Source organism: Pseudophryne corroboree, chromosome 5 (assembly GCF_028390025.1).
Source record: "Pseudophryne corroboree isolate aPseCor3 chromosome 5, aPseCor3.hap2, whole genome shotgun sequence".
NCBI classification, from domain to species: domain Eukaryota; kingdom Metazoa; phylum Chordata; class Amphibia; order Anura; family Myobatrachidae; genus Pseudophryne; species Pseudophryne corroboree.
Genome location: NC_086448.1, coordinates 620408545 through 620430342, shown reverse-complemented (window position 1 = coordinate 620430342; position 21798 = coordinate 620408545). Strand labels below are relative to the sequence as shown.

The following is a 21798-nucleotide window of genomic DNA, read 5'->3' as shown; positions in this document are numbered from 1 at the left end:
ATACACACACTCACACTGGCAATAGGGGACAGACCCACAGAGAAGCCTGTTAGAGAGAACACAGAGGGAGTATACCAGCTCACACCTCAGTGCCCATATACTACAGAAAAAATAATATATGATCACTGCACTGTTAAATAGCACCAAGTGACTGTGCTTCCCCCCCCCCCCCCCCCCGTTTTGCTCCCTGTACTTGCTAAGGAGATTGGAGGTCCGGGCCAGCATCTCTGCAATGTCTGTGAAGACAGAAAAATGGCGCTGGTAAGCTGTGAGGGCTAAGCCACGCCCCCTCCTGGCGCGCTGTAGTCCCGCTCAATTTTAAATATTTATACTAGCGGGGGTCTTATATTTATTGCCTAGGCACTTATATATGCTATTTTGCCAGTTTATACATCTCCAGTAACTTGCTGCCCAGGGCGCCCCCACTGCGCCCTGCACCCTGTGAGTGCCGTGTGTGGGAGCATGGGGCGCAGCGCGACCGCTGCGCTGTACCTCCGTTACTAAAGTCTTCTGCCGTCACTGAAGTCATCTTGCTTCTGTATACTCACCCGGCTATTTTATTCTGGCTTCGGTGAGGGGGAAGACGACGCGGCTCCGGGAACAAGCAGCTAGGCGCACCAAGTGATCGAACCCTCTGGAGCTAATGGTGTCCAGTTGTCTAAGAAGCAGAGCCTTTAACTCTTAAGAAGTAGGTCTGACTTCTCTCCCCTCACTCCCGCGAAGCCTGTAGCCAGCAGGTCTACCTGAAAATAAAAATCCTAACAAAGTCTTTTCAGAGAAACTCAGGAGAGCTCCGCTAGTGTGTGTCCAGTCTCTCTGGGCACAGAATCTAACTAAGGTCTGGAGGAGGGGCATAGAGGGAGGAGCCAGTTCACACCCATTCAAAGTCTTATAGTGTGCCCATGTCTCCTGCGGATCCCGTCTATACCCCATGGTCCTTTTGGAGTCCCCAGCATCCTCTAGGACGTAAGAGAAATTGTATTCTTTCCTACAGAAATACAATCCAAAAAATTAACTTTTTTTCAAATCTGACAATTAACTTTGGGCTTAATTTTCAGCCATGTGGAAGTGAAGTAGGGAAATAGTTATAGGATAAAACATTTAACTTGAAAATAATGGTTTTTATCCTAGCTTTCTACTGTATGAATCTTCTAAGCAGAGATATTGCATTTACCCACAAACTTCCGCAACAGTGAAAAATTCATACGCAATGATACAAAAATGGCCGATATCTTCATACGAAGGTACATAAAAGTAATTGTGGCTTCTGACTACTAACAGGGGTCATCACACCCAAAAAATAAAATACACTGCTCAAAAAAATAAAGGGAACACTTAAACAACACATCCTAGATCTGAATGAATGAAATATTCTTATTAAATACTTTGTTCTTTACATAGTTGAATGTGCTGACAACAAAATCACACAAAAAGTTATCAATGGAAATCAAATTTATTAACCCATGGAGGTCTGTATTTGGAGTCACACTCAAAATTAAAAGTGGAAAAACACACTACAGCCTGGACAGTCTGTGGTGCAACGTGGCGTTGGTGGATGGAGCAAGACATGATGTCCCAGATGTGCTCACTTGGATTCAGGTTTGGGGAACGGGCGGGCCAGTCCATAGCATCAATGCCTTCGTCTTGCAGGAACTGCTGACACACTCCAGCCACATGAGGTCTAGCATTGTCTTGCATTAGGAGGAACCCAGGGCCAACCGCACCAGCATATGGTCTCACAAGGGGTCTGAGGATCTCATCTCGGTACCTAATGGCAGTCAGGCTACCTCTGGCGAGCACATGGAGGGCTGTGCGGCCCCCCAAAGAAATGCCACCCCACACCAGTACAGACCCACTGCCAAATCGGTCATGCTGGATGATGTTACAGGCAGCAGAACGTTCTCCTTGGTGTCTCCAGACTCTGTCATGTCTGTCACATGTGCTCAGTGAGAACCTGTTTTCATCTGTGAAGAGCACAGGGCGCCAGTGGCGAATTTGCCAATCTTGGTGTTCTCTGGCAAATGCCAAACGTCCTGCACGGTGTTGGGCTGTAAGCACAACCCCCACCTGTGGACGTCGGGCCCTCATACCACCCTCATGGAGTCTGTTTCTGATCGTTTGAGAAGACACATGCACATTTGTGGCTTGCTGGAGGTCATTTTGCAGGGCTCTGGCAGTGCTCCTCCTGTTCCTCCTTGCACAAAGGCGGAGGTAGCGGTCCTGCTGCTGGGTTGTTGCCCTCCTACGGCCTCCTCCACGTCTCCCAATGTACTGGTCTGTCTCCAGGTAGTGCCTCCATGCTCTGGACACTACGCTGACAGACACAGCAAACCTTCTTGCCACAGCTCGCATTGATGTGCCATCCTGGATGAGCTGCACTACTTGAGCCACTTGTGTGGGTTGTAGACTCCGTCTCATGCTACCACTAGAGTGAAAGCACCGTCAGCTTTCAAAAGTGACCAAAACATCAGCCAGAAAGCATAGGAGCAGAGAAGTGGTCTGTGGTCACCACCTGTAGAACAACTCCTTTACTGGGGGTGTCTTGCTAATTGCCTACAATTTCCATCTGTTGTCTATTCCATTTGCACAACAGTATGTGAAATTGATTGTCAATCAGTGTTGCTTCCTAAGTGAACAGTTTGATTTCACAGAAGTGTGATTGACTTGGAGTTGCATTGTGTTGTTTAAATGTTCCCTTTATTTTTTTGAGCAGTGTAAATAGTCAAGCAACCAAGGCTGGACCACTGCACATGGATTGACCCTCACTGAAAACAAGTATCTTGGGTTTTATGTAGAAAAAGAAAAAAAAAACACCTAATAGTTTTATTATCATGTTCTCATTAGTACCATGTAGTTACTGAAATACTGCAAAGTTAATAGACAGCATTACTCCAGAGTATATTCTCCAAGCAAAATTGTGTTGAAAAATGGATTACTGTAATTATAGGTTATCCTCTATGTAAAACCCAATATGGCAGCTCCCATTCATATCTACACTTGCAGATGTAAATATAAATATAGACAAAATACAGAAAATATTGCTGGGATTGTGAAACGTATGCATACGGCACTTACATTTTCTTCTTCAGTTTCTTCTACAAAAAATGCTTCACCATTATCGCCAAGTTTCATGTGCAAATCCACTGGTTCCCCATTGATTTCAATATCAATCTGTAGCATAAGGAAATCAATGTAATATATTGAAACAGACATGAAAGAGACCAATATAATCCAATCACATAAACGGATAATGACTGTATTTATGAAACATGTCTGATAAATAATGATCACCATGGCAACTAAAAATAAGATTTTACTTACCGGTAAATCTATTTCTCGTAGTCCGTAGTGGATGCTGGGGACTCCGAAAGGACCATGGGGAATAGACTGGCTCATCAGGAGACATGGTCACTTTAAGAAAGAATTTGGATTCTGGTGTGCTCTGGCTCCTCCCTCTATGTCCCTCCTCCAGACCTCAGTTAAAGAAACTGTGCCCGGAAGAGCTGACAGTACAAGGAAAGGATTTTGGGAATCCAGGGTAAGACTCATACCAGCCACACCAATCACACCGTATAACTTGTGATAACTTTACCCAGTTAACAGTATGAACAATAACAGAGCATCAGATAAACCCTGATGCAACTATAACATAACCCTTATTTAAGCAATAACTATATACAAGCATTGCAGAAAAAGTCCGCACTTGGGACGGGCGCCCAGCATCCTCTACGGACTACGAGAAATAGATTTACCGGTAAGTAAAATCTTATTTTCTCTAACGTCCTAGTGGATGCTGGGGACTCCGTAAGGACCATGGGGATTATACCAAAGCTCCCAAACGGGCGGGAGAGTGCGGATGACTCTGCAGCACCGATTGAGCAAACGATAGGTCCTCCTCAGCCAGGGTATCAAACTTGTAGAACTTTGCAAACGTATTTGAACCTGACCAAGTAGCAGCTCGGCATAGCTGTAATGCCGAGACCCCTCGGGCAGCCGCCCAAGAAGAGCCCACCTTCCTAGTGGAATGGACTTTCACTGATTTTGGCTGCGGCAATCCAGCCACAGAATGAGCCTGCTGAATCGTGTTACAGATCCAGCGAGCAATAGTCTGCTTTGAAGCAGGAGCACCAAGCTTGTTGGATGCATACAAGATAAACAGTGACTCCGTTTTCCTGACTCTAGCCGTTCTGGCTACATAAACTTTTAAAGCCCTGACCACATCAAGTAACTCGGAATCCTCCAAGTCACGAGTAGCCACAGGCACCACAATAGGTTGGTTCATATGAAAGGATGAGACCACTTTTGGCAGAAATTGTGGGCGTGTCCTCAATTCCGCTCTATCCATATGAAAATCAGATATGGGCTTTTATGAGACAAAGCCGCTAATTCTGACACGCGCTTAGCCGAAGCCAAGGCTAATAGCAAGACCACCTTCCACGTGAGATATTTCAACTCCACTGTTTTAAGTGGTTCAAACCAGTGTGATTTCAGGAAACTCAACACCACGTTAAGATCCCAAGGTGCCACTGGAGGCACAAAGGGAGGCTGAATATGCAGCACTCCTTTCACAAACGTCTGAACTTCTGGCAGAGAAGCCAACTCCTTTTGAAAGAAAATGGAAAGGGCCGAAATCTGGACCTTAATTGAGCCTAACTTCAGGCCCAAATCCACTCCTGACTGAAGGAAGTGAAGGAAACGGCCCACCTGAAACTCCTCTGTAGGAGCATTGCTGGCCTCACACCAAGAAACATATTTTCGCCATATCCGGTGATAATGTTTAGCTGTTACGTCCTTCCTAGCCTTTATCAGCGTAGGAATGACCTCCTCCGGAATAATCTTTTCTGCTAGGATCCGGCGTTCAACCGCCATGCCGTCAAACGCAGCCACGGTAAGTCTTGGATAAGACAGGGTCCCTGTTGCAACAGGTCCTGTCTTAGAGGAAGAGGCCACGGATCCTGTGTGAGCAATTCTTGCAGATCTGGATACTAAGTCCTTCGTGGCCAATCTGGAACAATGAGATTTGTTCTTACTCCTCTTTTTCTTATTATCCTCAGTACCTTGGGTATGAGAGGAAGAGGAGGAAATACATAGACCGACTGGAACACCCACGGTGTCACCAGGGCGTCTACAGCTACCGCCTGAGGGTCCCTTGACCTGGCGCAATAGCTCTGTAGCTTTTTGTTGAGGCGTGACGCCATCATGTCTATCTGTGGTAGTTCCCACCGACTTGTAATCTGTGTGAAGACTTCTTGATGAAGTCCCCACTCTCCCGGGTGGAGGTCGTGTCTGCTGAGGAAGTCTGCTTCCCAGTTGTCCACTCCCGGGATGAACATTGCTGACAGTGAAGAATCCTGGTGGCTTCCGCCATCGCCACTCTGCTCCTTGTGCCGCCTTGGCGGTTTACATGAGCCACTGCGGTTATGTTGTCTGACTGAATCAGAACCGGTTGGTTGCGAAGTAGGGACTCCGCTTGACGTAGGGCGTTGTATATGGCCCTTAGTTCCAGGATGTTGATGTGAAGGCAAGTCTCCTGACTTGACCACAGGCCTTGGAAATTTCTTCCCTGCGTGACTGCCCCCCACCCCCGGAGGCTTGCATCCGTGGTCACCAGGACCCAGTCCTGAATGCCGAATCTGCGGCCCTCCAGAAGGTGAGCACTCTGCAGCCACCACAGGAGAGACACCCTGGCCCTGGGGGATAGGATGATTAACCGATGCATCTGAAGATGTGATCCGGACCACTTGTCCAGGAGATCCCATTGAAAGGTCCTCGCATGGAACCTGCCGAAGGGAATGGCCTCGTATGATGCCACCATCTTTCCCAGGACTCGTGTGCAGTGATGCACAGACACCTTTTTTGGTTTTAATAGGTCTCTGACTAGTGTCATGAGTTCCTGAGCCTTCTCCATCGGGAGATAAACCCTCTTCTGGTCTGTGTCCAGAATCATGCCCAGGAAGGGCAGACGAGTCGTAGGAATCAACTGCGACTTTGGAATATTCAGACTCCAGCCGTGCTGTCCTAACACTTCCAGAGAGCGTGCTACGCTGATCAGTAACTGCTCTCTTGACCTCGCTTTTATGAGGAGATCGTCCAAGTATGGGATAATTGTGACCCCTTGCTTCCGCAGGAGTACCATCATTTCTGCCATCACCTTGGTAAATATTCTCGGTGCCGTGGAGAGACCAAACGGCAACGTCTGAAATTGGTAATGACAATCCTGTACCACAAATCTGAGGTACGCCTGATGAGGTGGATAAATGGGGACATGAAGGTATGCATCCTTTATGTCCAGCGACACCATAAAATCCCCCTCTTCCAGGCTTGCAATGACCGCTCTGAGCGATTCCATCTTGAACCTTTTCAGGTATATGTTCAGGGATTTTAAATTTAATATGGGTCTGACCGAACCGTCCGGTTTCGGTACCACAAACATGGTCGAATAATAACCCTTCCCTTGTTGAAGGAGGGGAACCTTGACCACCACCTGCTGAAGATACAATTTGTGAATTGCAGCTAACACTACTTTCCTCTCTAATGGGGAAGCTGGCAGGGCCGATTTGAAGTATCGGTGAGGGGGCATTTCTTCGAATTCCAGCTTGTATCCCTGAGACACAATCTTTATTGCCCAGGGATCCACCTGGGAGTGAACCCACTTGTGGCTGAAATTTCGGAGACGCGCCCCCACCGGGCCTAGCTCCGCCTGTGGAGCCCCAGCGTCATGCGGTGGATTTAGTGGAAGCCGGGGAGGACTTCTGTTCCTGGGAACTAGCTGTGTTGTGCAGCTTCCTTCCTCTGCCCCTGCCTCTGGCAAGAAAGGACGCACCTCGGACTTTCTTGCCTTTTTGTGGTCGAAAGGACTGCATTTGGTAATACGGTGCTTTCTTAGGTTGTGAGGGAACATATGGCAAAAAATTTGACTTTCCAGCAGTAGCTGTGGAGACCAGGTCCGAGAGACCCTCCCCAAACAGTTCCTCACCCTTGTAAGGTAAAACCTCCATGTGCCTTTTTGAGTCGGCATCGCCTGTCCATTGCCGAGTCCACAGGACCCTTCTGGCAGAAATCGACATTGCATTTATTCTAGAGCCCAGTAGGCTAATGTCTCTTTGAGCATCTCTCATATATAGGACAGCGTCTTTTATATGCCCCAGGGTCATTAATATAGTATCCTTGTCTAAGGTATCAAGTTCCTCAGACAAGGTATCCGTCCATGCTGCTACAGCACTACACACCCAGGCCGACGCAATTGCCGGCCTTAGTAAGGGTACCCTCTTGCTTTCTATCCGCAGCATCTTTTAGGGTGGCCGTATCCTGTGACGGCAGGGCTACCCTCTTGGATAAGCGTGTTAGAGCTTTGTCCACCCTAGGGGAGGATCCCCAGCGTAACCTGTCAGTTGGCGGGAAGGGATACGCCATAAGCATCCTCTTGGAAATCTGCGGTTTTTTATCTGGAGATTCCCAAGCCTTTTCACATAACTCATTTAGCTCATGTGAAGGGGGAAAGGTCACCTCCTGCCTTTTTTCCCCATACATATGAACCCTCTTGTCAGGGACTGGGGTTTCCTCTGTGATGTGCAACACATCCTTCATTGCTATAATCATATAACGGATGGCTTTAGCCAATTTAGGCTGTAACTTTGCATCATCGTAATCGACACTGGAGTCAGAATCCATGTCTGTATCTGTGTCAACAATTTGGGATAGTGGGCGCTTCTGAGACCCTGGCGGCCTCTGCGACATCGGATCAGGCATGGGCTGAGACCCCGACTGTCCTAAGGTTTCAGCTTTATCCAACCTTTTATGCAAGGAATTAACATTATCATTTAAAACCTTCCACATATCCATCCAATCAGGGGTCGGCGCCGTCGGCAGAGACCCCCACATTCATTTGCTCCCGCTCTGCTTCGACATAGCCTTCCTCGTCAAACATGTCGACACAAGCGTACCGACACACCACAAACACACAGGGGATGCTCTTTTTTGAAGACAGTTCCCCCACAAGGCCCTTTGTAGAAACAGAGAGAGAGTATGCCAGCACGCACCCCAGCGCTATATGTCCCAGGAATCACACAGTAACTTAGTGTTAACCCAGTAGCTGCTGTATATTATGTTTTTGCGCCAAATTTATGTGCCCCTCCCTCTCTTTTTACCCTCTTCTACCGTGAATCTGCAGGGGAGAGCCTGGGGAGCTTCCTCTCAGCGGAGCTGTGGAGAGAAAATGGCGCTGGTGAGTGCTGAAAAAGAAGCCCCGCCCCCTCAGCGGCGGGCTTCTGTCCCACGTTTCTGTACACTATTATGGCGGGGGCTCATACATATATACAGTGGCCAACTGTATATATGTGTAACTTTTGCCAAGAGGTCCTAATTGCTGCCCAGGGCGCCCCCCCCCCCCCCCCTGCGCCCTGCACCCTACAGTGACCGGAGTATGTGGGTGTAGTGTGGGAGCAATGGCGCACAGCTGCAGTGCTGTGCGCTACCTCAGTGAAGACTGGAGTCTTCTGCCGCCGATTTCGAAGTCTTCTTGCTTCTATCACCCGGCTTCTGTCTTCCGGCTCTGCGAGGGGGACGGCGGCGCGGCTCCGGGATCGGACGACAAAGGGTGAGATCCTGTGTACGATCCCTCTGGAGCTAATGGTGTCCAGTAGCCTAAGAAGCAGGACCTATCTGCAGAGAGTAGGGCTGCTTCTCTCCCCTCAGTCCCACGATGCAGGGAGTCTGTTGCCAGCAGATCTCCCTGAAAATAAAAAACCTAACAAAATACTTTCTTATAGCAAGCTCCGGAGAGCTCACTAAATAGCACCCAGCTCGTCCGGGCACAGATTCAAACTGAGGTCTGGAGGAGGGACATAGAGGGAGGAGCCAGAGCACACCAGAATCCAAATTCTTTCTTAAAGTGCCCATGTCTCCTGCGGAGCCCGTCTATTCCCCATGGTCCTTACGGAGTCCCCAGCATCCACTAGGACGTTAGAGAAAACATATTGCTAATGCCTAAATGTAATTCTCCCCAAATGGCTACCTAACATAGGGGGTAATTCAGACCTGTTCGCTAGGGTGTTTTTTTTTTTTTTTTTGCTATATTTTGTGTGCAGGTGTGCGTTCGCATTTGTAGCATCAGATTGTGCAGTCTCTGCAGCAGCCCAGGGCTTACTCAGCTGCTGCGATGATCGGGGCCGGAGCCAACGTTAGGAATCCTCCTTCCAAACGCCGGTCCCTCCTGCGTTTTCCCGGACACTCCTACAAAAACGGTCAGTTGCCACCCACGAACGGCCTCTTTCTGTCAGTCACTTAACGATCGCTCCTGCAATGCTTTTTTCCCAGCATCCCATCACTATGCACCTATGCCGGGTGCAGTTGTCTGACGCGCCAGCGCCCGCTGTACGAAAATGCACAGCAGCGATCAGGTTTGAATTACCCCCATAGTTACTATCTAAAATGTCTTTAGAACCCATGATACTGAAATACTGACCAATGCTTAGGAAAATTCAGGCAGACACTAGTGTAACATTTACTGTCCATCCCATCTCCCAATCGTAGTATCTTCCGGGTCTCACACCCTTGAAAATAGGGAGTCATGACTGCAGTATTTTCTGCTTAGTCCATGGAGGATGGAAGCCCAAGTACAGGCTCATACATCTATGTAAAGTGACTGGTCGTTTAGCCACCACATACTCTTGAAACATAGTAAATGGAAGTTGCTGCTCTTTCCATTGTAAAATATAGCAAGAGAGACACTGGGACAGATGTATTAACCTGGAGTAGGGATAAAGAAGTGATAAAGCAATGATAAGTGGAAGGTGATAATGCGCCAGCTAGTCAGCTCCTAACTGTCATTTTTCAAATCCGTAATGATTGGCTGGTGCGTTATCACCTTGCACTTATTACTGCTTTATACTTTCTCCAGGTTAATACATCTGCCCCATTATACTGCAGAAGTGTACAGTTATGGAAGGGAGAGGTTGTAAGCACCCGACTCTCAGATTATCACTTCTGCCAGTGGTCTGCCATGGTTCACTCCCTCACACTAAATGTCCCCATACACTTATGAGACGTCTCAGAGGGGAGAAGTAGCATTGGATTCCCTTGAGCTCCCTGGCAGCTTCCCAGGCCGCAGGATCACATATAATACATCGATTGTGGTCCTTTTGCATACGATTTATCATATGCAATCCCAGCCAAGGCTCCGGAATCATATGTATAGTGCAGCCCTTGCGCAAAACACCTGCGATTTGCCACTTTTCACCCGATTGTTCGGTCCAATTAATCGAAATCAGATGAAATCAGCCCAAATCACACAAGTGTATGGGCACCATTAGGCTGGGCACACATTTAACGATCCGGGTATCGTGGCAGACAGCACGAGATGTCGGTCAGCAGTACACACTGAAGGACAGAGCGCACTATATTGTTCATGGCCGTACAGCACAGCAGATGGGACAACCCAGATGTCGGCGGGCGGGGGCACATGGTAGGGAGTACATACTACCCGATGTGAACAATAAGTTGGTTCGATCCGCCGACATATCGTCTAATGTGTACCGAGCCTTCCCTGTGTACCGTCCACCCTGAAGTCTGATCAATACTCATAGTGAAGAGGGTATATGAAACAATGCACACAAAAAACACAAAAATACTAGTTTGAGCCACCAAACTAATAAAATAACTCACCAGTACTTATCATATGTACCTATATTTAAAATACCATCAGTGGTAAAGGAAGTGGTAGGAGCTTAATTTACTGAAGTTTAACCTGACATTTCCCATAACCTAGAGATCCACAGTACTATTGATATACAGTAAATGGTTATATAGTACTGGTATTATCTGCAATGCAAGAATTCATAGAAAAGTAAGAAAAATACAGGTACAGACAATGTTGAGTTACAGTACTACACCTGTACATAAATATAGTTATAAAAAAATTAAAAACAATGATTTTTAAAAAAAAATTCCTAACAAAGTTGCTGGCTCTTAACGTTTGGTAATGGATTCTTCAAGTAGAATCAGCCAGGTCTGCATTTAGATGTGTTTAGATTGCATTTACGTACCACTTTTTCCTTGGAACGAAGGACTCCTAATTTCCCAAAGCGGACATGGAAAGGTGAGCACATGTAAGTGCCATCCTGCTGACAAACCACGATGACATCAATGCAGCCCGACAGCGTGGCCTGGTTGATACCTTTGTACAGCTCCCTCACAGTAACCAGGACCTGCCCGGCAAGTTGTCCAACATAATTCATAGTTTGAGACTAGAAAGAAAGAGCAATGCATTAATAGAAGAGTAACAAACAGTGACTGATTAGTACTATCAGTGAACCTCTGTGGTGCTCAAGGTAACGCACGGACACCACACAGAGTAAGGTTATGTGTATATCTGTCTACTAATTGCTCCATGAAATTCCAGAGTTTCAGATTCCATTAGAGCTCATCTCAAATTCCTGTACACAGCAAGCCTCATACTCAAATACTTTGCAAAATACAGCAAGATTATCTCTAATATTCACAGGAATAAATAGCTAAGTAATTTAACCCAACTCACTTTCATTTGCCAAGAGTTCAAGTTCTGACCAGCCTTATGGCTCTAACTAACCCCAAGTCTATTTTTCCCAAACAGTCTTACAGTAATTCCCCAAACATTTGTCAACACCACTAATCTTTTGGATGTAATGCGATTCAGCTCATCAGGGATAAGCAGCTTTTAGATGTGTTTTTCTAAGTTAAGCACCTTTTGCCCTATCCTGATTCTGTCAGGTTGTAATTTCCAGAGCCAAACCCTTTTTTCACAACACACTTTAAAAACACTCCAGAATGGGATGTGTTATGACAGGTGGAGGCAACATGTGGCACTCCAGCTGCTGTTGAACTACACATCCCAGCACACCCTGCCACAGTTTTAGCATGCCATGATAGCAAAACTGTGGCAGGACATGCTGGGCTGTGTAGTTCCACAGCAGCTAAAGTGCCACATGTTGCCTCCACCTGTCATAACACATCCCATTCTGGAGTGTTTTTAAAGTGTGTTGTGAAAAAAGGGGTTGGCTCTGGCTCAGTTGCTAAAACTGTGGCAGGGTGTGCTGGGATGTGTAGTTCAACAGCAGCTGGAGGGCCGCTTATTACCCACCACTTATATAAGGCATACTTGATCTGCTGGTATTCAATGCTTATTTCCAGTTCATTTTCAACGAACACCCTTTTTTAGTAGACAAGGGTAGAAAACCCGTCAGAATGATCATAGTCATGTCCATCTATGTTAGAGAACTGGTCGGCATGAGACAGGGCCAGTGTAATGACTGGTATGGAGGATAGGCAGAAGCAGGAGACTGAGCATTAGATACTGGAAGAGAAGGGTGCCCCAACAATAGCAATGTAAAATAGAAGCATTGAGGGTGCGATGTTAAATGTGACAACATTCATACAATAGTAGTAGGGAACTGTACAGCTCGACCAACTCAAGGGGGGGGGGGGGGAGTTAAACTTAAAACATGTCAGACGTTGGATATCATCTTTATTAATAGGATGTCTATGGCATACAGATGTAGCCAAGCTCATTGTGGCATCGCCATGCTGAGCCAATTGCTGCTCAATACACATACTTAATGGGCAGCACTAAAGGTGGGTACACACTAATAGATATATCTGCAGATCAATTGATCTGCAGATATATCTATGGACGGATCGGGCAGTGTGTTGAGCATACACACTGCCCGATCCGTCGGGGACCGACGTCATGAACTGGGTGGGTGTGTACACACGCCCGCCCAGTTCAGCTGTCAATCACCGCCGACCGCCGCAGCATGTGGCTGTGTGCCCTGTACACACACAGTGACGCGCCAATATATCAGTAGATATATTGTCCGTCGGCTGTGCTGCGGGGCCGACGCAATACATCTGAACGACGGAGTTCACAGACGTATCGGCCGTACACACTGGCCGACGGTCCCGCGATATATCGGCCGTTCAAGAGAACGGCCGATATATCGGCCAGTGTGTACGGGCCTTAAAGGTGCCCATACACTAAAAGATTTATCTTCCAATCTGGCTGGTTGGAACGAAAATCTGGTAATGGATGGGAGCAAATGACAGTTGACCATTTTGAAATGGTCAACTGTCATTTGCTCCCATTCATGTCATTTGTACCCATCCATTACCAGATTTTCGTTCCAACCAGCCATATTGGAAGATACAGTGCATCCGGAAAGTATTCACATCACTTCACTTTTTTCACATTTTGTTATGTTACAGCTTTATTCCAAAATGGAATAAATTAAATCTTTCCCTCAAAACTCTACACATAATACCCCATAATGACAACATGAAGAAAGTTTTAATTTGTGAGATTTTTGCAAATTTATTAAAAATACAAAACTAAGAAATTACATGTACATAAGTATTCACAGCCTTTGCCATGAAGCTCAAAATTGAGCTCAGGTGCATCCTGGCATCCTGTTTCCACTGACCATCCTTGAATTGTTCCTATAACTTAATTGAAGTCACTTGTGGTAATTTCAGTTGATTGGACATGATTTGGAAAGGCACACACCTGTCTATATAAAGGTTCCGCACTTGACAGTGCATGTCTGAGCACAAACCAAGCATGAAGTCAAAAGGAATTGTCTGTAGACCTCAGAGACAGGATTGTCTCGAGGCACACATCTGGGGAAGGGTATAGAAAAATATCTGCTGCTTTGAAGGTACCAATGAGCACAGTGGCTTCCATCATCCATAAATGGAAGAAGTTCGGAACCACCAGAACTATTCCTAGAGCTGGCCGGCTATCTAAACTGAGTGATAGGGGGAGAAAGGCCAAGTCAAGGAGGTGACCAAGAACCCGATGGTCCTTCCACCAATCAGGCCTGTATGGTAGAGTGGCCAGATGGAAGCCACTCCTTAGTAAAAAGCACATGGCAGCCTGCCTGGAGTTTGCCAAAATGCACCTGAAGGACTCTCAGACCATGAGAAACTAAATTTTCTGGTCTGATGAGACAAAGATTGAACTCTTTGGCGTGAATGCCAGGCGTCATGTTTGGAGGAAACCAGGCACTGCTCATCACCAGGCCTACAGTGAAGCATGGATGTGGCAGCATCATGCTGTGGGGATGTTTTTCAGTGGCAGGAACTGGGAGACTAGTCAGGATAGAGGGAAAGATGAATGCAGCAATGTACAGAGGCATCCTGAATGAAAACCTGCTCCAGAGCGCTCGACCTCAGACTGAGGCGACTGTTCATCTTTCAGCAGGACAATGACCCTAAGCACACAGCCAAGATAGCAAAGGAGTAACTTCAGGACAACTCCGTGAATGTCCTTGAGTGTCCCAGCCAGAGCCTAGACTTGAATCCGATTGAACATCTCTGGAGAGATCTGAAAATGGCTGTGCACTAACGCTTCACATAAAACCTGATGGCGCTTGAGAGGTGCTGCAAAGAGGAATGGGCGATACTGACCAGAGATAGGTGTGCCAAGCTTGTGGCATCATATTCAAAAAGACTTGAGGCTGTAATTGCTGCCAAAGGTGCATCAACAAAGTATTGAGCAAAGGCTGTGAATACTTATGTACATGTGATTTTAGTTTTTTTATTTTTAATAAATTTTCAAAAATCTCAAAAAAACTTTTTTCACGTTGTCATTATAGGGTATTGTGTGTAGAATTTTGAGGGGAAAATGAATTTATTCCATTTTGGAATAAGGCTGTAACATAAAATGTGGAAAAAAGTGAAGCGCTGTAAATACTCTCCAGATGCACTATGAGGTAAATTTCCAAAGATGCGAATTCTATTTAAGATGGGATGATGCCCATAGCAACCAATCAGATTCCAGGTATTATCTTCTAGAAGGTGCTAGATAAATGAGAAGTAGAAGCTGATTGGTTTCTATGGGTAACATCCCATCTTAAATAGAACTCCCATCTTAGTAAATTTACCCCTATATGTTTTTAGGTGTAAGGGCACCTTAAGATGCACACAGGTCACGCATACATTGGCAGCAAACGAGGCCCTAATGTGCCTAGGTGAAGCCAGGATGAACGTGGCTAAATCTGTAGAAGTAGAATTACAGTTGGTCTATATAAAAAGAATCTGCTTGCAGAATGTACATTTATCAGAATTTTTCAGATCTGGTTATAACTGATATTTGAGGTTGTATCCGGAACTCTTGACTCCAGGTAAAAACAGTAAGAGACAAAGGGGGTAATTCCAAGTTGATCGCAGCAGGATTTTTGTTAGCAGTTGGGCAAAACCATGTGCACTGCAGGGGAGGCTGATATAACATGTGCAGAGAGAGTTAGATTTGGGTGGGGTGTGTTCAATCTGCAATCTAAATTGCAGTGTAAAAATAAAGCAGCCAGTATTTACCCTGCACAGAAACAAAATAACCCACTCAAATGTAACTCTCTCTACACATGTTATATCTGCCTCCCCTGCAGTGCACATGGTTTTGCCCAACTGCTAAAAAATTTCCTGCTGCGATCAACTTGGAATTACCCCCAAAGCTGGGAGAGTACATCAGATAACTCCATTCACTCAGCTGACAACCAGTACATGCAATGATGATCACCATCTTATTTTAGATGTCAACCACTGACATTAGATGTCTACTTACAGTGACTAGTTTTATTTACAACTGTACACACATTGCTTCTTCAGATTTAGTATGTTTTACCGGCGGACAGGACACCGGCTGTCAATATCTTGACAGCGTCATCCCACCGGCCAGAATGCATTAAGTGGGGCAAGCGCTTAAATTCCCCTTTCAGGCTCTATGGGGTCGATTCAATTCGGCAACAGATGAATAGCGCCGGGAATTAGCTCCCGACGCTATTCAATTCAGCTAAAGTTAAGTCGGCAAATGCCCGTTCTCGCCGACTTAACAGGTAGTTTTGTGGGGGGAACGGGCATTCTCCGACTTAACTACCCGCAACGATGCTGATTCCCGACAGAATCAGCCTCGCGGCAGCACTTTTGTCGGTTTTCTTCTTTCACCCCCGAGGGTGAGAGAAGAATTCCCGACAATTGCGGTTAACTAGTAGCTGATTTGAATAGCGTTGAGTGCTAATTCCCGGCGCTATTCATCTGTTGCCAAATTGAATCAACCCCTATGGGTGTCATGGACACACACGAGTGGGAATAGCCCTGGATTCAGGCTGGCGGCATTGTTGGCTGTCGGGATTCCGGCGTCGGTATCCTGACCACCGGGATCCCGCCAGAAGACAAATTAAATGCATCTCACTTCATCCTATTTAGGCCTTATTAAAGGGTTAAGGTGACTTAAAAACACACCAATTCCTAGTCAGAGAAGTTCTGTGGATATTTCTCCCCTATCACAATTCACATCCTGTCACTTTCTGTGTTGTCAGATAAGTCTGTCAAACTGCTAAGTCAGGACTTGTTTCTCGGTCAGTCTAGCTATCAGACAGTTCCTGTGCACTCCGTGAACCTACTCACTTTTACTGTGCACGCAGTGAACCTACTCACTTTTACTGTGCACGCAGTGAACCTACTCACTTTTACTGTGCACGCAGTGAACCTACTCACTTTTACTGAACACGCAGTGAACCTACTCACTTTTACTGTGCACGCACGCAGTGAACCTACTCACTCACTTTTACTGTGCACACAGTGAACCTACACATATTTTTAGCAGTTTATCTTAGAATTCCAGTTCTGATCAAGCTTCAGCTGCTATAGTGCAGAACACCATCAGTAACAAAAAATGTAATTAACAACATGCAATAAATACACCCCCCCCCTTTTTTACATAATGGTCTTGCACGGAGTAGCAATTTACTCTGTAGTTCTTAAAACATAAAAGTTATTAAACAACAAAGTGCAAATATACAGTAACCCATTGCAAAAAATCAATTACTGTAGATTTGCTCATTCTAGAGCATGGATTGCAAACTTTGGGTGCTATTGCTGCATGCAGCCCTCTGTGCTTCCACCTGCGCCACCCAGCTCCTTCCACATTCATGTGTCAATAGTACTTCTCTTAGATTTCAGCTCCAGCTATTCGCTGCTTTATGCATAGCAGTGTATAAACATACAATCACCTATTAGAAGAGTAAAGGCCCCCATACATCTAGCCGCCATTTCCCTAATTCCCTGACCTGCCCTGAACCGCTGATGTGCGGCCATTGATAATCGGCAATCCACTGGGGTATCAGGAAAATTCTCATGTTAAAAATTCCAAATTTCAAACTGATATTTTTAAACTTGCTGAATATTTCCGATTCACTGACCTAGGTGTCAGGGATACGGAAATTGCAACAATTTGTTGCAGATGTATGGGGGCCCTAAAAGGCCCTACATATTAGCCGTTATCGCAAAAAAATGATGAACGATCTCGTTTATTAATGAACGAGATACCGTTCATACCTTTCAGTGTGTAGGCACCAACGATAAACGATGCGCGCCCCGCACTCGTTCATCGTTGGTGCCAGGTCCATCCATGTACATCCAGGCCAATATAGACAATCTCGTCCGTATTAGCATGCATTGCTATGGGGCCGGGGGGAGTGAAGAAACTTCACTCCCCCCGTCACTCTCCCCCCGCCGCCAGGTTGCCCGCCGGCCCCTCGGCGGCATACCGCCTAATGTGTAGGGCCCATTAGTCAGACGTTCAACATGTTCTTTGAATGGAGAAGACATCACAAGATATCCTCCTCAGTACAACGTAGTGTGGACAGCACTAGGAAAAAATCAGAGATCATACAAGGAGGGAGAAACATTGTGCATTACAGGTGGGGAAATTTACTGATTGGCGCTTCTCAAAACCTTTGCGGCTTTGGCTATTAAACTTAAAGGGTCAATAATAATAAATACAAAACACATCTTTGAAAATCTGCCAGATTCCCGCTTACTCTTCATATTAAAGGATAGTGAGGGATTATAACATTGTATATTTCTGGTTTCACTTACATATTTGAACAAACATTTCTATCTTGGAGCACATTATAAACAAGTGCAACAGGTTCACTGGTGAAACCTCCTCTGCAGAATTGCATTGTGACTGTTCTAACCATTCAAACACTAGTAGAAAATCTAGTCACTCACTAATCAGATTTGTTTGGTTTAGCTTGTAAAACTTGTTTATCCTACAATACATGTCTGCTGATGCCATTACAGTCATACCTCTTTTCCACCTAAGGTCCGGGTCTGACCTGAGATGTGGAACACAGCTCCAAACCGGGTTAGACCCAGGACTGGCCACTTTCATCCGTGGCTCAGATCTGGATAATTCCTGGGTCGGAGCCGATTACACTGCACACGGGTGTAGCAGCGCTGAGAGTCTCATCAGCAGTATTAGCCCAAGAAGATAGTCTGGCCCCGCCCCCTGATGTCACCGGACCCTCCTTCAAATCAGGACGCAGGAAGCAGCATCCTGTGGATCTCCCCATGGAGTAAACTGGAGCCTGGCTTACCTATTTACATTGCCCCTCGGGTCCTTCCCAGGACCAACCCTGCAATCTAGCAGTGTTGGACTGCCGAATCACTGGACTCAGATTAACCCTTTTCCACCGAGCCACGACCCATCTTATCATTGCACTAACCCAGGTTTTAGCGGCAGTGGAAAAGGGACATTAGATGCCTCTTCCCTTGATGAATGTTGTATTACTGGGAATAAGGGTAATCTGTTGCTATTCTCTAGGTTAGGAGACTGCCTATGAAGTGTATTATATGTAAGGCAGACAAAAAAAAAAAAAAAAAAAACAGACAGCTGATTGGCTGCATGTAGATGTTTAAGAGATTTTTTTTTTTTTTTTAAAGAAAAAAAGGGAACAACCCAAATAAAAGTATATGTTATACTTGTTACAAACAAATGAGAACAGAAAAATGGATCTCTATGGTGCAGCGAGGAAAGCTGGGAGACACAAATACCTTAGTTGGCCGTACCCAGCCAATGAAACAAAACTTTTAAATTTTCAGTTATATTTTACCCAGATCATATTACAGTGGCTCCCATTAGACCACATAGTTCAGAATGACTTAAAGTATGATTTATATTCATATACAGGATCTATGATCAAAAACAACTTCAGATGTTTCTCTAATTTAGACACCACATTAATAATCTACTAAACTACAGATAAAAGACTGGGATTATTTCTCTTACCGTACCCATAGCACCCCCTCCTCACTAAACTCTTTATCAGTGATTCTCCAAGTGAAAGTGTAGGAGGAGACACTTTATGATCACTGAGCAACAGCAATATAGTTCCAAACACAGGCTTCTGAATAACAAATAAATTACCTGAACACTAGTAACCAGTCACAGAACTCAAATATCTAACCAAAAGGCTACCTTCTAGTAGCATATTGGACAACAATTTTTTTCAAATAATTACCACCCATCCCAAATATCAAGACCTACAGCGTAAGCCAGTGGTCCTTAAAACTGTGTGCCGTGGCTCCCTGGGGTGCCGAGGGACACTTGCAGGGGTGCCTTAGGTTGGTGGTCAAGGACCAATTCAAACTATATATTGTCATTATAATAAGCAAAACTAGTGCTTGTGGCTGCCAATCATAAAATATGTGGACAAACCTGTACCTCACCACATAAGGATGACATATAAACACAATTTATTTCATTTAATATTTCTTTCTAAAATTTCTCAATAAGAAACTTGTGGCCTAGGGGTGCTGTGAAAAAAAAATCTGATCGTCTAGGGCTGGTCAATCTGGGATGGGGTGGAGGAATCTGGGGTATGTAAGGCAGCTGCAGGCCATTTGTCAGGATGACCGATGCCGATAGTGGCCAGTGACTAGGGAGTAGGACTCTTGTTAGTGAGAGTCCAGGCTGTGTACATTCTACTCTGTGAAAAGTTACTGTTTTCACAGTGCGGTCATCCAAACAAGATAACACAGTGGTAAAAGAGTAAAAGAGTCCAGAATGAGAGTGTGTGCTACTTTGCCACACTGGGTAATAACTAACAAAGAAGTAAGTGGCCCTGCTCGCAAGCTTACAATCTATAGAACAGTTCTCGCTATTATGAGACATAAAGGTCGATGCCCGCAGTATTATGTTGGATACCATCAATGGTACCAGTCATTGCATCAATTTTGCCCCTAATTTGTGCATGTCAGTTTGCAGCCCCAAAGGGCTACCGTACACAAATTAGGGCAGCCATAAGTGCGGCTGAAGTGCCATAAGTGCACACTGCATTACCAATTGAGTCAACCCTATAATGTGCCAAAATATGATAACAAATGTGTATTTCCCATATTTCAATTAAGACATCTGATACAGAGTAGAAACTTCCCATAAAAAATGTAAAATGTAAAATAGTTCATAATATTCAATATATTATGTAACTTTCTTGCTAAACAGATTAACACAAAACAAAGGCAGGAATGTTTCAAAGTCCAGAAAACACATGACTTCTCCGGTAAGGAAAACACCGGGTGATAATAGCAAGCCAAAGGTAATGTCACACTGAGGACAGAACAGCAGGCTTTGCTGCACTTGTTCAACTACAGGGATACGGTCATTAGGTCGACCACTATTGGTCGACATGCATTAGGTCAACATGGGAAAAGGTCGATATGAATTTTTCACTTTTTTTTTCATTTTTTGAACTTTTTCATACTTTATGATCCACGTGGACTACGATTGGGAATAGTTCCTCGTCACTTTACAAAGAAAACAACACCAAAAAAAATAAGAATTTACTTACCGATAATTCTATTTCTCATAGTCCGTAGTGGATGCTGGGGCTTCCGTAAGGACCATGGGGAATAGCGGCTCCGCAGGAGACTGGGCACAAAAAGTAAAAGCTTTAGACTAGCTGGTGTGCACTGGCTCCTCCCCCTATGACCCTCCTCCAAGCCTCAGTTAGGATACTGTGCCCGGACGAGCGTACATAATAAGGAAGGATTTTGAATCCCGGGTAAGACTCATACCAGCCACACCAATCACACTGTACAACCTGTGATCTGAACCCAGTTAACAGTATGATAAACGTAGGAGCCTCTGAAAAGATAGCTCACAACAATAAACAACCCGATTTTTTTGTAACAATAACTATATACAAGTATTGCAGACAATCCGCACTTGGGATGGGCGCCCAGCATCCACTACGGACTATGAGAAATAGAATCATCGGTAAGTAAATTCTTATTTTCTCTGACGTCCTAGTGGATGCTGGGACTTCCGTAAGGACCATGGGGATTATACCAAAGCTCCCAAACGGGCGGGAGAGTGCGGATGACTCTGCAGCACCGAATGAGAGAACTCCAGGTCCTCCTCAGCCAGGGTATCGAATTTGTAAAATTTTGCAAACGTGTTTGCCCCTGACCAAGTAGCTGCTCGGCAAAGTTGTAAAGCCGAGACCCCTCAGGCAGCCGCCCAAGATGAGCCCACTTTTCTTGTGGAATGGGCTTTAACAGATTTTGGCTGTGGCAGTCCTGCCACAGAATGTGCAAGCTGAATTGTACTACAAATCCAACGTGCAATCGTCTGCTTAGAAGCAGGAGCACCCAGTTTGTTGGGTGCATACAGGATAAACAGCGAGTCAGATTTTCTGACTCCAGCAGTCCTGGAAACATATATTTTCAGGGCCCTGACTACGTCCAACAACTTGGAGTCCTCCAAGTCCCTAGTAGCCGCAGGCACCACAATAGGTTGGTTTATGTGAAACGCTGAAACCACCTTAGGGAGAAATTGAGGACGAGTCCTCAATTCTGCCCTGTCTGAATGAAAAATTAGGTAAGGGCTTTTATATGACAAAGCCGCCATTTCTGAGACACGCCTGGCTGACGCCAGAGCTAACAGCATGACCACCTTCCATGTGAGATATTTTAATTCCACAGTGG

General features: G+C 45.5%; 1 protein-coding gene across 2 annotated transcripts in view; it reads right to left on the bottom strand.

Annotated features, from left to right (window-relative positions):
* The window catches only part of LPIN2 (lipin 2), a 324290-nt gene that overhangs the window by 188884 nt on the left and 113608 nt on the right, over positions 1–21798 (bottom strand). For both annotated transcript variants that reach the window (XM_063923550.1, XM_063923549.1), the window contains 2 exons: positions 11043–11243; positions 3076–3171 (listed from right to left, as the gene is read on the bottom strand). In XM_063923550.1, coding sequence (XP_063779620.1) covers positions 3076–3171; positions 11043–11234 — 288 coding nt within the window. In that variant the 5' untranslated portion in view covers positions 11235–11243. The remainder of the gene's footprint in view (positions 1–3075; positions 3172–11042; positions 11244–21798) is intronic.